The 14,632-nt window shown below is 38.1% G+C and overlaps 1 protein-coding gene across 6 annotated transcripts in view; it reads right to left on the bottom strand.

The window, feature by feature from the left end:
* Nucleotides 1-14,632, bottom strand: part of SIS3 (SUGAR-INSENSITIVE 3) — a 124,578-nt gene that overhangs the window by 50,770 nt on the left and 59,176 nt on the right. For all 6 annotated transcript variants that reach the window (XM_089822115.1, XM_089822112.1, XM_089822116.1 and 3 more), the window contains 3 exons: nt 10,259-10,397; nt 10,035-10,127; nt 9,675-9,740 (listed from right to left, as the gene is read on the bottom strand). In XM_089822115.1, coding sequence (XP_089678241.1) covers nt 9,675-9,740; nt 10,035-10,127; nt 10,259-10,397 — 298 coding nt within the window. The remainder of the gene's footprint in view (nt 1-9,674; nt 9,741-10,034; nt 10,128-10,258; nt 10,398-14,632) is intronic.

Raw genomic sequence — 14,632 nt, 5'->3', positions numbered from 1 at the left:
GGAAATGCTTGTAAAGAGGTTTTGTGATGAACAGAAGATTGGCATGGGTCAATCTTGAGTTGGCAGTGTGTGAAGGGATCAAAACTCAAAGGAGGAGGTTGGGAATGGAGTTTGACACCTGTGGAGGAGAAAACACAAACATTGAATGAGATGACCCTAGCTAGTAAGGTCTCATAAAAACCAATGGTTAAACTATGCTAGTGTGTCATACACTTGTTCTAAAACTAAATTATTAAGATAATGTTCTATAAATTTGCCAAACTTAAAGAAATGTTTCAGTCATTTCACTGAATGTGATGGTAATAGTGGTTGCAAAGATAATTAATATTGGCAAACGCAGAAACTGATAACAATACAAAATATTGCATGAATGCACTAGTTTCCAATTAATGGAAACTATGTCAAAGAAACCTGAAATTCCTTACTCTTAAGGGTTCCGCCTGATTAGATGCGATTCTGTTCTTCACAATCTGGAGGTTCCTGCTACGCGGGTTTAAGAACGTTGTCTATTCCCGTATTGCAATAAGAGCCACAAGTCAAAGTTGACTTGACCACCCGATGGGATTATGATATAGCCTTTTATTTGAACGCCCAGGAAACGTTACTGCTGTCGAAATTGACCCTTGAAGTTGCGGAAGAATTTATCAAGATCGTTACTGTTGTTGAAATCGCTCCTTGTCAATGCCGACGAATTTATCAATATTGGATGCGAGTATCCGAGCTACAAATATATAGTGTGTCGCCGAGTGAAGAAACCCTTGTCTGGAAACGCTTGAAATTGATCCGTTTCACCCGTTATCTGCCGTAGTTATCTGCTGAGGAATTGTTCCAGACTGAGTCGATGACGGGGTGCCGAAATATTCATGAGTAGCAGACCATACCCGCTTGGCGTCCAGGAGGATGATATTTTAAATTGTATGTGACTAAGATCAGTTGGAATATGTCTTCCGACTCTGAATTCGGGTGTTTAAAATCAAGTCGCACGAATTTATCCAAACCACTTACTGATCTCTGTTTTCTTTTAGTTCCCTCAACCGGTCTTCATTGATATTGTGTCTCGATTTTCAGAGCAAATCAATGCTCAGCAATCCCAAATTACTGGTGCCTCTACGGTTATGAGTTGGTATGAGGGATTCCCTTTGCAAGCCCCAATTCCCTTGTTTTAACACTTTTCTTCACTACTAACAGGTTCAATGTAATAATCCATAAATCCGTCTTAAGCTTCGATTTCTGCCCAAATGAAATGACTGTAGCGTCACTTCCAAATTTGCAATAATTCGGGTGATATTCCACACCCTCAAAATTGCTTATCAATGGGAGTTTTCGTTCCCAAGGATAATTTGAGAATTTGCAGACCAAATGACTACAAATTGCTCCAACTGAAGTAGAAGTCGAATCCACAAAACCGCTTGTTCTAATGAGTGCCTCTTGTCCCCTTTTTATTCACTTCTTGAGAAGTCGCTGGAAACTTCCGAAACAACTTATTATAATAACTTATTATAATAACTTATTATAATGTATTTTATTAATTAACTTTATAAAATTAAATAAATAACTTTATAAAGTTAAAGTACAATCTCAATTCGGCATTAAACAAGTAGGCCCCACTTATTGGATAATAGTTTCCTGAGAGCAAGAATGTAATCATCTGTCATCTGAATGACTCTCTTTCCAAACTTATTTGCCTACGAGAGTCAATGATAGGCAAACTCCCCGGTAGAAGTCATGCTGCTAGAAAGGGGACATGACAATCCGCCCTTCCTGAAATTGCTTGTCCTCAAGCAATCTCAATGCTGGATGCTGCAAAATTGTTTCATTTTCCCAAGTGGCATCTTCAACTGGTAAATCTTTCCATTTAACCAAATATTCTCTGATTACCCTTCTGCGGAGCTGTTTTTCCCTGCTTTCCAAAATGAATTCCGGCACTAAGATCAATTTCCCTTCATCATCCAAAGGAGGTAATACTGTAGAAGGTTCCACATTCTGTCCCAGCACCTTTTTGAGGCGCGACACATGGAACACATTATACACTTTACTATCTGCTGGAAGCTCAAGCTCATAAGCCAATTCCCCTATTCGTCTGGTGATCCTGAAGGGCCCATAATATCTAGGCTTAAGCTTTTCTGACCCACTTCTTTTAAGAGTAGATTGCCGAAAGGGCTGAAGCATGAGGTAGACCATGTCACCAACCTCAAAGCTTCTCTCAATTCTCTTCTAATCTGCATACTGCTTATATTGATTCTGTGCCCGAGTAATGTTATCCCGAAGAGTACTAATAATGTCTTTACTCTCTTGAATCAAATTCCCGGCACGTGGAACCCGGACATCCCCCATCAGCATATCAATGAAGCTCGGTGCATCATACCCATATAATGCTTGGAAAGGTGTCATCTGAATTGACATGTGAAAAGTGGTATTGTAACAATATTCACACAAAAAAATCCATCTTACCCAAGCCTTCTGCTGATCAGCCACATAGTTCCTCAAGTAGCCTTCCACCCACTTGTTTACTATCTCCGTCTGCCGATCAGTTTGCGGGCGATAACTAGTACTAGGTGTGAGTTCAGTGCCGCATAATCGAAACACCTCCTTCCAAAAATGACTTAAGAATCTACTATCCCTGTCACTGACAATACTACGGGGTATCCCATGTAACCTGAGAACCTCTCTGAAGAATACTTCAGCTACCTGTAATGCTGTATAAGTCGTGGTGATGGGAAAGAAATGAGCATATTTCGTTAGTCTATCCACCACTACATAAATGCAATCGCGTCCCTGAGCCTTGGGCAACCTTGTAATGAAATCCATGGATATGCATTCCCACTTTTGATCTGGAATAGGAAGTGGTTGTAGGAGTCCTGCTGGGAAGGTGTGCTCCTGTTTATTCTGTTGACAAACAGGACACTCACGAACATACTGCAATACATCCTTCTTGAGTCCTTTCCATGTAAACCGCTCCCGCACCTGTTTATATGTTTTAAAGTATCCGGGATGACCAGCTATGGGTGAATCATGAAGAGCCCGCATAATAGACCGCTTCACCTTCGATCCTGGGACTAAAAAGATCCTGCTCTTGTAAATGATCAAGTCATCCACAAGTGAATACCTGGTGTCAACAATTGTTCCATCAACTATCCCAAATGCCCAAGAATCTTTAGCATATTCTGCAACAATCAAATGCTTCCAATCCTCAGAGATCTCAATCATCGCATTAAGATGTGGCCTGCGTGACAAGGCATCTGCTACCACATTCTGAGTTCCTTTAACGTATGATATATCAAAGTCGTATGCCTGCAGCTTACTCACCCATTTTTGCTGTGTATCATTGAGATCTCTCTGTCCAAGGAAATGTCTCAAACTGTTGTGGTCAGTCTTTATACAAAACTTACCACCTACTAAATACTGCCTGAACTTAGCTAATGCATGCATGATAGCTAACATCTCCTTGTCGTAAATGCGGAATGTCCTCTCTGGCCCACGAAGTTTCCAACTCTCATATGCAATAGGGTGTTTGTCCTGCATCAAGACAGCCCCAATACCGTCTCCCGAGGCATCACACTAGAGTTCAAATGGCTTCGAGAAATCGGGCAATGCTAGTACCGGACATGAAGTCATGATCTCCTTAAATCTGTCAAAACAAGCCTGTGCCTTTGCTGTCCAAACAAAAGCTCCCTTTTTAAGCAAGTCTATCATAGGAGCTGCATATCGCGAATATCCACAAAAAAATCTGCGATAGAAGCCACACAAACCAAGGAATCCTCTTAATTGGGTCAAGTTCTCAGGAATAGGCCACTCCACAATAGCATGAATCTTGTCAGGATCCATCTATACTCCTTCTTTACTGATAATATGACCTAAGTATAATAACTCGGTCATGCCCAAATCACATTTGGACTCTTTGGCATACAAGGACTCTGCCTGCAAGGTATTCAATACTGCCTCTAAATGCTCCATATGCTCATGCCATGTCCGACTGTATACCAAGATATCGTCAAAGAAAACCAACACAAACTTCCTCAGCTGATGATGGAAGACCTTATTCATGGTGGATTGGAAAGTAGCTGGTGCATTGGTCAACCCGAATGGCATCACTACAAACTCAAAGTGTCCACAATGACATCTGAATGCAATCTTCTCTATGTCCTGTTCTCTGACTCTAATCTGGTGATAACCGGATCTCAAATCAATCTTACTAAAGTAACATGCCCCATGTAGTTCATCTATTAGCTCATCAATCCGTGGAATAGGATATCTATTCTTAATGGTCTTCTTATTCAGCATTCTGTAATCAATGCACATCCGAAGAGAACCATCTTTCTTTTTTACCAAAACTACTGAAGAAGCAAAGGGAGACTTACTAGGTCTAATGAGTCCCATTGCGAGAAGCTCCTTGATAGTTTTTTCTATTTCATCTTTGAGCCTCTTTGGATGTCTGTATGGAGCAAAGTAACAAGAATCGGAATCGGATCGGAATCGGCAAGGCCGAATCAAATCGTGAATCGGCCATGAATCGGAATCGAATCGGCCATGAATTGGAAAATTTTAAAAACCCTTGAAATTTAGTGAGTAACTTATTTCATAAACCCTTTATCGCTGATTCGATTCACCGATTCACAAAAAATCGTTTGGCTTGAATCGAATCGCCGAATCGCGTGAATCGCATGAATCGCCGTGATTCTTGGAACTATGGTATGGAGTGATCATAACTGGTTTAGCACCCTCTTCTAATTCGATGATGTGTTCAATCCCTCTGTCAGGTGGTGTACCAGGTGGAATATCACTGAATACCTTACTATACTTTTCCCTCAATATCTGGATATCTGGATGATATTCTGTCTTTTGTTGTTCCTCCTTTGTAGGCATGAGAGTACACGTGGCTGCCCATTCAATATCATTATGCCTCACCAATCTTTCCAATCGCCTGAGAGAAATGGTTCGGATGTCACTATTTCTGATAGCTCTCAACACATGCTGCCTCCCATTTACCTCAAACTTGATCTCCATGTCTTTGAGACGGAAAGTGACTTCCCCCAATAAACGTAACCATGCCATACCTAGAACGATATCCAAGTCGCCCATGTTGACTACATGGTAATCTGCTTTAAACTCATAATTGTTCAGACGTAAAGGCATGTCTCTAACCATCCTGTTACACTTGAGAGTGTAACCATCGGCAACTTGTACTCGGAGACCCTCGAACTCTTCTGTCTTGATACCACTGGCGCTCAACCAAACGAGCATCAATGAAGTTGTGCGTGGCACCTGTATCAACCAATGTGATCACTTTCTGTCTTGCTAGAACACCACGTAACCTAAAAGATCCCTCCTATTGGATACTAGACAAACGCCCCTGTTGTAAATGTAACTCAATTTCTTCCTTTTGTTCTGAATTTCCTGTTTCTCTTTCAGGTTCTGAACTACTGTGATCATCCTCATTTGCCGTACTATCAGAATCTGATCCTTCATAATATGCCCACATAACTCTATTGGCCTTTCCCTTAGGTCTCAAGGGACAATCATGATCCCTGTCATATGGTCCTTTGCAATAGAAGCATAATTTCTTCCTGCGCAAGTCATTTAATGCTTCTGCATCCAGGGGTGTAGTAGATTTTCCTTTGGTTTCCATGCTCTTCCCTTTATTCTTATCAAACTTCTTATTATTTCTGAAAAAGGTAGTACTCCTGGAAGTGAACCTACTAGAAGGTGTTGTAAGCTCCATACTCCGTGCTTTCCTCATAGCTTCTTGCAGTGTTGGTGGGTCAAATGCCTTAATCCATCCCTTGAGGGGTTCAGACAATCCTTCTGTAAATAAGATAACTAACCTTCTCTCAGACACATCCTGTACCATGACTGACAACCTCTGAAATTCATTAATATAAACCTCCAAATTGCCTAACTGTCTCAACTGTGCGAGGTCGCGGAAATAAATCTCTGGATCCTTCTTATCAAAACGCTCAACTAATCTATCCACAAAGTCTTGGTAGGATGTCACCTGATTGTGCTGCAACATAACCATCCCATGTGACCACCAGTCATGAGCGGCGCCTTCCAAATGCAAGGTGGCGTACCTGATGGCATCTATCTCAGACATAGGTGTTAATGCTAGGAAAGTATCCAACTTATGAACCCAAGCTTGTGCTGTCATCTTACCACTACCATCGAAAGATGGTAAAGTGAGTTTGCTAACAGCTCGCTATAACTCACTATCATGACCTCCTCTAGACCTCCTATTCTGACGGCTGCTTCTCATATGCTCTCTCCTTTGGTTCAGATAGCGATCAAAGTTCAATAGTTCACGCACATGCGGGGGCAATGCTTGCCATTTTGCAATAGCAGCCCTAAGATCATCCTGGAAATCATCTGGCAATTCGTATTCCCCTATATCCTGAGCCTCCTCCCTTAGGAAAGTGGGACGAGTAGGCATGTTTGTTGTCCATGATCTGCGCTTAGGAGCACCCTGTGAGCCTGTCACACTTCTATTATCATGATCAGGTGTACACCTACCTTGTTCCTGAATCCTGGGCTGAACAACTCTCTCCATTATGGTAGTCAAAGCTTGTAGTGACTGAGCTATTTCTTGCTGTCCGATAGTCATGATTCTGTAAAACTCTCTGGTTTCATCATCATCAACTCTGGGAAATCTGGGTGGACTCTGTGACTGCCTCTCACCCATATCTCTGCCCTTAAATATTGTTCTCCTATGAATATAATACCTGGAATATGGTTGCATAAAAATATTCTACCCAACAGTATGGCAGGAATACTGCTCTGATACCACTGAGATGACCCTAGCTAGTAAGGTCTCATAAAAACCAATGGTTAAACTGTGCTAGTGTGTCATACACTTGTTCTAAAACTAAATTATTAAGATAATGTTCTATAAATTTGCCAAACTTAAAGAAATGTTTCAGTCATTTCACTGAATGTGATGGTAATAGTGGTTGCAAAGATAATTAATATTGGCAAACTCAGAAACTGATAACAATACAAAATATTGCATGAATGCACTAGTTTCCAATTAATGGAAACTATGTCAAAGAAACCTGAAATTCCTTACTCTTAAGGGTTCCGCCTGATTAGATGTGATTTTGTTCTTCACAATCTGGAGGTTCCTGCTACGCGGGTTTAAGAACGTCGTCTGTTCCCGTATTGCAATAAGAGCCACAAGTCGAAGTTGACTTGACCACCCGATGGGATTATGATATAGCCTTTTATTTGAACGCCCAGGAGACGTTACTGCTGTCGAAATTGACCCTTGAAGTTGCGAAAGAATTTATCAATATCGTTACTGTTGTAGAAATCGCTCCTTGTCAATGCGGACGAATTTATCAATACTAGATGCGGGTATCCGAGCTACAAATATATAGTGTGTCACCGAGTGAAGAAACCCTTGTTTGGAAACGCTTGAAATTGATCCGTTTCACCCGTTATCTGCCGTAGTTATCTGCTAAGGAATTGTTCCAGACTGAGTCGATGACGAGGTGCCAAAATATTCATGAGTAGCAGACCATACCCGCTTGGCTTCCAGGAGGATGATATTTTAAATCGTATGTGACTAAGATCAGTTGGAATATGTCTTCCGACTCTGAATTCGGGTGTTTAAAATCAAGTCGCACGAATTTATCTCTGTTTTCTTTTAGTTCCCTCAACCGGTCTTCATTGCTATTGTGTCTCGATTTTCAGAGCAAATCGATGCTCAGCAATCCCAAATTACTGGTGCCTCTGCGGTTATGAGTTGGTATGAGGGATTCCCTCTGCAAGCCCCGATTCCCTTGTTTTAACGCTTTTCTTCACTGCTAACAGGTTCAATGTAATAATCCATAAATCCGTCTTAAGCTTCGATTTCTGCCCAAATGAAATGACTGTAGCGTCACTTCCAAATTTGCAATAATTCGGGTGATATTCCACACCCTCAAAATTGCTTATCAATGGGAGTTTTTGTTCCCAAGGATAATTTGAGAATTTGCAGACCAAATGACTACAAATTGCTCCAACTGAAGTAGAAGTCGAATCCACAAAACCGCTTGTTCTAATGAGTGCCTCTTGTCCCCTTTTTATTCACTTCTTGAGAAGTCGCTGGAAACTTCCGGAACAACTTATTATAATAACTTATTATAATGTATTTTATTAATTAACTTTATAAAATTAAATAAATAACTTTATAAAGTTAAAGTACAATCTTAATTCGGCATTAAACAAGTAGGCCCCACTTACTGGATAATAGTTTCCTGAGAGCAAGAATGTAATCATCTGTCATCTGAATGACTCTCTTTCCAAACTTATTTGCCTACGAGAGTCAATGATAGGCAAACTCCCTGGTAGAAGTCATGTTGCTAGAAAGGGGACATGACATTGAATTAAAACCCTTAAAAGGAGGGTTTTCTGAATCCATACTATACGAACAATACTGGAGCCCAAGACCTGCAAAATCTTCAAGGTTAGGTCATAAGGAACAAAAGTCTAGAATACACCAAGGGGCCTTATTAAGGGTTTTTGTGAGTTATAGCACTTTCCTTATTTCTACGACGGCTAATAGGGGCTCTTAGGGCTTCAAGGGCTAATCAGGCAAATTGGTGATTTGTGTGTGGGAAACTTAGAAGAATGGTGCAAAATGATGGGAAAAGGGTCAAGAACCTCAATAGGAAGTTCAACCTTTAATTTGGGTCACTTGATGGAGTTAGTGAAGTTTTGGCAATCTAAGCCAAATAATGCATATTTGGTGAATGGGGGAATGGCATTGAAACTTGAATTGGTGGGAGAGTTTCTTGGAGAAAAGGGATTGTAGAGGGATCCTCTAGATTAGGGTTAGGAGAGAAAACCCTAAGTGGGCTAGGAATAGCCTAGGAAAAGCAAGAAAGCTCTTAGTTGAAGAAGCTCCCCATCAATCCCTCTCTAAGTTGGATAACTTGAGCCTTTATTTTTTATTTATTAATAAAAACACCTTATGGCTCCCTATTCCTAGGAGTTCCCCTTTTTGAAACAACTATATGTTGACAGAACATTCAAATGACTTAACTTTATAGTATTTAAAATAAAATAATTTAAGTTATCACTTAAGAGCTTATGTTATTCAATTATGAAGTTCTCAATCATATAAAATATAATATAACACCCAAGTAAAGCGAAGCATCTCTAAAATTCCTAATTTTCTTACCCATTAGCCTGCGGGAACTCAACTAACTAGGCTAAAAGTACCCCCTGTTGACTGGTGAGGAAGAGGACATTACATATCGCAATCCCAGAATCAAATTGTACAGCGTAATAGATGTAACAATTTGTCCTTTTTGGAGGAAAATATGGATGGAGACTCAGCAGTAAATATAACAGTTCCTGAGACTTTGAGAAAGCTAAAATACAATCTCCATCTCAAAACCAAATAATGTTGAACAGAAACTAAATCCATCTCAGAAAAGGAAACTAAGAAAGTAAGCAAACAGTATGAACTGTTCTGTACACTGCTTTGGAGTTTAAACTCAAACAAGAAAAAGCAGCAAATTCCGTTATGCATACAAGCAATCATCAATATTGGATGAAAGTATCAATAAAACTTGCTAATCAGAGCTAATATTAAAACAAAAAACTAGTGCCTTTCAAACTAGAAATAAAGAAATCTCCAAGCAAATAAAATCAACACTCGGAACTCCTATTTAAGTACACTGTATCAGAAAACCCACCCCATATTCAGAAATTGGAATCCCTTGCTGTGCCCGTAGTAGATGGGCCTGCCTCCGCATTAACCACTGCAAGACATTTGGAAGTTTATAACTGTAATTTAGATTTTCTATTTAAGTGTAAATCACACTTTGTGATGCATGTCATAAGAATTATTTCACATTATTTGACTCAAATCTGACGAGAATTGCATACATTTTGATCATGTAAGAGAAATGATTGGTAGAAATGAGAATCATAATTTATCAAATAAGGTTCAGTAACACTAGAATGATTCCCTTGGTTGGACATGTTATAATTTGTATAAAAGTAGAAATATACATAAATGAAAAAGCAAAAATATTAAACATTGCACTGCAAACCTTCCCAGTAGACATGCAAGCAATACAAATAAGTCCACAGTAGCTAAAAAGCAACCAGATTAGGAAGCCCCATTTCTGACCATCTTCAGGTAGCTGCAAAAATCATATCAAGAATTATATGTTAATCAATTATTCACCCAAGTGCTAAGACAGAAATCTCTTTAATGCACCAAAATTAACATACCAATTCCAAATTCCATTCAAATGAAACAAAAAGGACTTACACAGCCTCTTGCACTAGTGAACCAAATGCTTCCAATTACAGTCCACGCCCACAAAAATGGATAAAGAATGAGGACAAGAACTGAAATGACTATAATTCTTCCACAGAATCGCACAAATCTTTGTTGCCGTCCTAAGTCTCTGAAAATACACGGTACACAAATTTAAAAAACTCAATAAGCTGTTAACAATAGAAACCATGCAAAAGGACTAAATAAGCGGTATTCTGAGCCAATGTCTACAACAAAAGGACTGAATAAGCGGTATTCTGAGCCAATGTCTACAACATTGTTAATTAAGCTGAATAAAAACATAAATGTTTCAAAAAAAGTTTTAAATTTAATATTCACTTCTGTCATCATTCAAGACTCCCAAGCATAGGTATTATTGAATCCCATCAATATTGGAGGCAAAATCTATTATTTAATATTCATTTCTGCTTTATTTAAGACTCTCAAGAAGCATGCTTTATTTAAGGACCCGTCATGATTGATAGTTATTTAATCAATCGTAATGTAAATAAGTCTTAATAATATATCCATAACAATAATTCAAATTCCCAATCATATTATAATTTGGTTTACAAAATAAAGGGTATAGATGCTATCCAAGTTACCTAGACACCAGCTATGGATTCCCTCAAAGTTTACAGGTCCAAGTCTGCATCCCGAAGGCTTACAGATCGTTGACTTCTACCCTCTAATGGCATAAGATCCATTAGCGTGGATTTATATGACTTCTACTCCCAATGATAAGATCAAGTTTAATGTGATGTGTTAAATTTATACAAGTGAGAAATCTATTCCTCCAAATAGAGATTGTATCATCTATGATTATTAAGTTGGTATAATCCTGATGATTACTTTTTGAGTTTAAGGAGGAGGCTTTGGGTGTAATCAAGTTGCTTAGACACCAGTCCTCAATAGGTGTTCCCTCAGAGTTTACAAATCCAAGCCCTTTAGCCTTTCTTGGTACAGTGCCTCGAGGAACTTGAGGTCGCTAATTGTAAATGCAGATAAAATTTCTTTCAGATTTGATCTATTTGTCTCTTTTCTATTTTCAAAATATAATTCATAGTCACTGTACTTTCTTGCAAATTGTAATCAGAGTATTGAACATGATATAAGTTGAAGGTGGAGTCTAATCAATATTTAGATATACCGATTATGAATTTCAGATCTGAATGATATTCAATCTAGAAGAGCAGAGCATTGATTGACTACTATAATTTCTCTCTAGACCATCGGGTATGGATATAAATTCAGATTGTAGAGGTATGTCAATGAATAGACATGCCTCCATGTGAGTGGAGACATGTCCATTGATTGGCATACCTTTCCACTTACAAATGTATTATATTACCTTTAACACTGCCTATTTAATTAGGCAATAACAAACCTTAATTAAGGCTAATATGATTGATGATATGAACAGACTCAAGTCTGTCGTAAATAAGCAATATTTTCTCTCATATATATTAGCAATCGATGCCTATAATCAATAAAATAAATTGATAAATAGATCAATAAAATCAAATTTGTACTTGGATAAAGATCAGATTTAGTGGATGATAATATAATTATTTGGGTTCTAATGTGTACGGGTATGTATTAATAATATAAGCAAATTATATTGGTACATATGCATGCATGTTAAATATATAGACCAAATAGTTATATTATCATCCAGTTTTATCTGAATGAAGCTAGTAAATCAACACTCTCTCTTAGCTAGAGAAGATAAAGAATTCAACCAAGTATATATATCACAAGAGACTCATCTATTGTGAGGAGATATCACCTATCTTGTGATATATGAGGATATAATATGCTCAAGAATATCAAGTCACGTGACATTCTTCTTATATATCCAAGTTATGGTATGTGCACTAACATCAAGTCTCATGATGTATACCATAACTATTCATGGCATATCCACAAAAACACTTATCCACCATGATTTATCTCAGAAGGAGCATAATGATCTTCAACTGATATCAAAACTTGTTATACCTACGAAAATGTCTGAGAGATACATAACTATCATGACATGCCCACGAATATCAAGTCACGTGATATTCATCATGATAGAGAACTGATCATTGTAGAGTTGTCACCTTACAATGTTAGATAAAAGTGTATATTATCTTAAAGATCATCACCTTTCAATAATGTACACGGGGGGGGGTTCATTAAGTCATGGAGTCACACACATGACAAAAAAAGATTTTATAAGAAGTTACCATGGATTCTCTTCACATGGGTTGGCATGGTGTCACACACATGACATCCACCATGGCTTATATCAAAGGGTGGATCACTATGACGCAATCCATAGGGTGAAAACAATGGCTTTCACCTCAAACTTCTTTCTCAAAGGAAAGAATATGCAAGGATACAAATAATAGATCATTGATGCTGAAGTTCCTTTTCAGCCGAGGCTTCATTCTCCAATGGATCAAGCTTGTCCCAAAAGTACATAGAACTTCTCTCTAGCATGAAGCTTGGTGAGAATGTTGGTCGTTTGTTCTTCAATGATAATGTACCTCAACTGAAAGTTAGAGAAACTATCTCAACACGGTCTACTCCCCCTGAATCAATATCATTGGATATCAACAGATGTGGATCCTTAAGTTGCTCCCTCTATCACGGAGGCATGTCCTATTCATATACTCCAATCATGCAAAATATCTTGTTCCAAGGGACTCATCATCAGGCACATGATTTATTAGTTTAATAATCACAACATTGTTCACAACAACTTCCCATACACAAATGTACATGTCTAATTCCGTAGTAACATGAGTGAATGTAATAAACTGTAGATTTATCCCCAAATTTGGTTACATCAAGCATTCATGCTAATTTGGCTTCCTTCTAAAGTTCCAATTACATTTGTCAACTTCTTGACCTCTTCATCCAAGGTTGTTTATAATGTAATGTCAAAGTCCTAAATGCTATTCATCTTCTTCGAAAATGTTTCAGCCATCAACTTAGTCCCATGACTATAAGCATTTAAGTATCCATTTATCCTCGAAGATCAATTGAATCAGATCCTCTAGTTGCTCCCTCTTGTTATAGAGAGATATCCTTCTTACATAAATCCAATCTTAAAAGATAATTTTCTTTAATAGACTCACATCTTCTAGCATGATCAACATATGACTAAGATCCAAAACCACTTTGGAGCTACAGTGCTAAGACTAAGTCCTCTACAATGCCTCGGAAGCATACCTAATGCACCATTCTTCTTTTCCTGTAAGAATATCCTTGGAGACAAAGGAAAAGATCAAGGCAAATAGCTCTTATAGTACAAACATGAATACATATAAGAAAGTGTCTACAATAAGCAAATAAATGTAGTATTTAAAGATAAAAAATACTTATCTCATTACTCAAGAGTAAATACTCATCAATATCCTTCCTGATATAAGATGCTCCAATGAAGGTACTATCGTTAAAAATTGATATTCAAAGCAAAAAAATGTTGTTCACAAAGCAATAGACACCTTCCATCTGCATTAATTCAGAAAATTCTTTTATAAGAGCATTTATCAAACAATTACAATGCATAACCAGTGAGCTCTTCCACTTTGCACGGGTCTTTGTAACAGCTGGACCAATATGTGAATGCCAAAACATGACCAAGGTGCAAATATAAAATCATTGCCCAACTTCAATTACACCTGCCCTCTTGACCATCTCTATAAATTCTACATGGGCTAAAGAAAAGTCCTGCCCAGACTTTTGCACTGTTAATTCAAACAGTTACACTATCATCAAAGCCCTTCGTAATTTGATGTTTAATATCAAATCTTCACATGTCCAGGCTAAGCATAACTAAGTCCCTCGACTTTTGTTTTAATTTTAATCCGTGGATTTCATAGAACCAAGAGGCACGTCATTCTTCTTCCTCAACTTCCAATACTGCATATGCAGCCAAAGAGTGCTCATCATCTTTGGCACTAGTGCAATAAGATCCAACTATAAATGTTGTGGAGCTCTTTCCAAGACCAAAGCAATCTTCCGGAAGACGATTTTAATCCTTAGCTCCAGATTACATGGTATAGTTTGATTGAAATGCTTATTTCATCATCACTCAAAGAAGCTCATAATATTAGTATTTCATGATATTTTGTCCATAGTTTTACAATGAAATGCTGGCCTAAAAATATGGATAAAATCAGAATGGCACATTGTACATAAAATGTCACTACATTGGAATGCAAACATGCAGTGATCTCTTATTCAATACTCAGGGGATATTATATCTGAGGTTTATCTATTAAAATCACCAAAATATTTAGTTAGCACACAACTCATATTATTAGTCAATATAGGCATGGATAGCTTTAAGGCCATGACTATTCCCCTACA

This window comes from Cupressus sempervirens, chromosome 3 (assembly GCF_028749045.1).
Source record: "Cupressus sempervirens isolate cs-2001-9-10 chromosome 3, ASM2874904v1, whole genome shotgun sequence".
NCBI classification, from domain to species: Eukaryota; Viridiplantae; Streptophyta; class Pinopsida; order Cupressales; family Cupressaceae; genus Cupressus; species Cupressus sempervirens.
The sequence above is the reverse complement of the archived record's forward strand: the minus strand, read 5'-3'. Positions and strand labels throughout refer to the sequence as shown.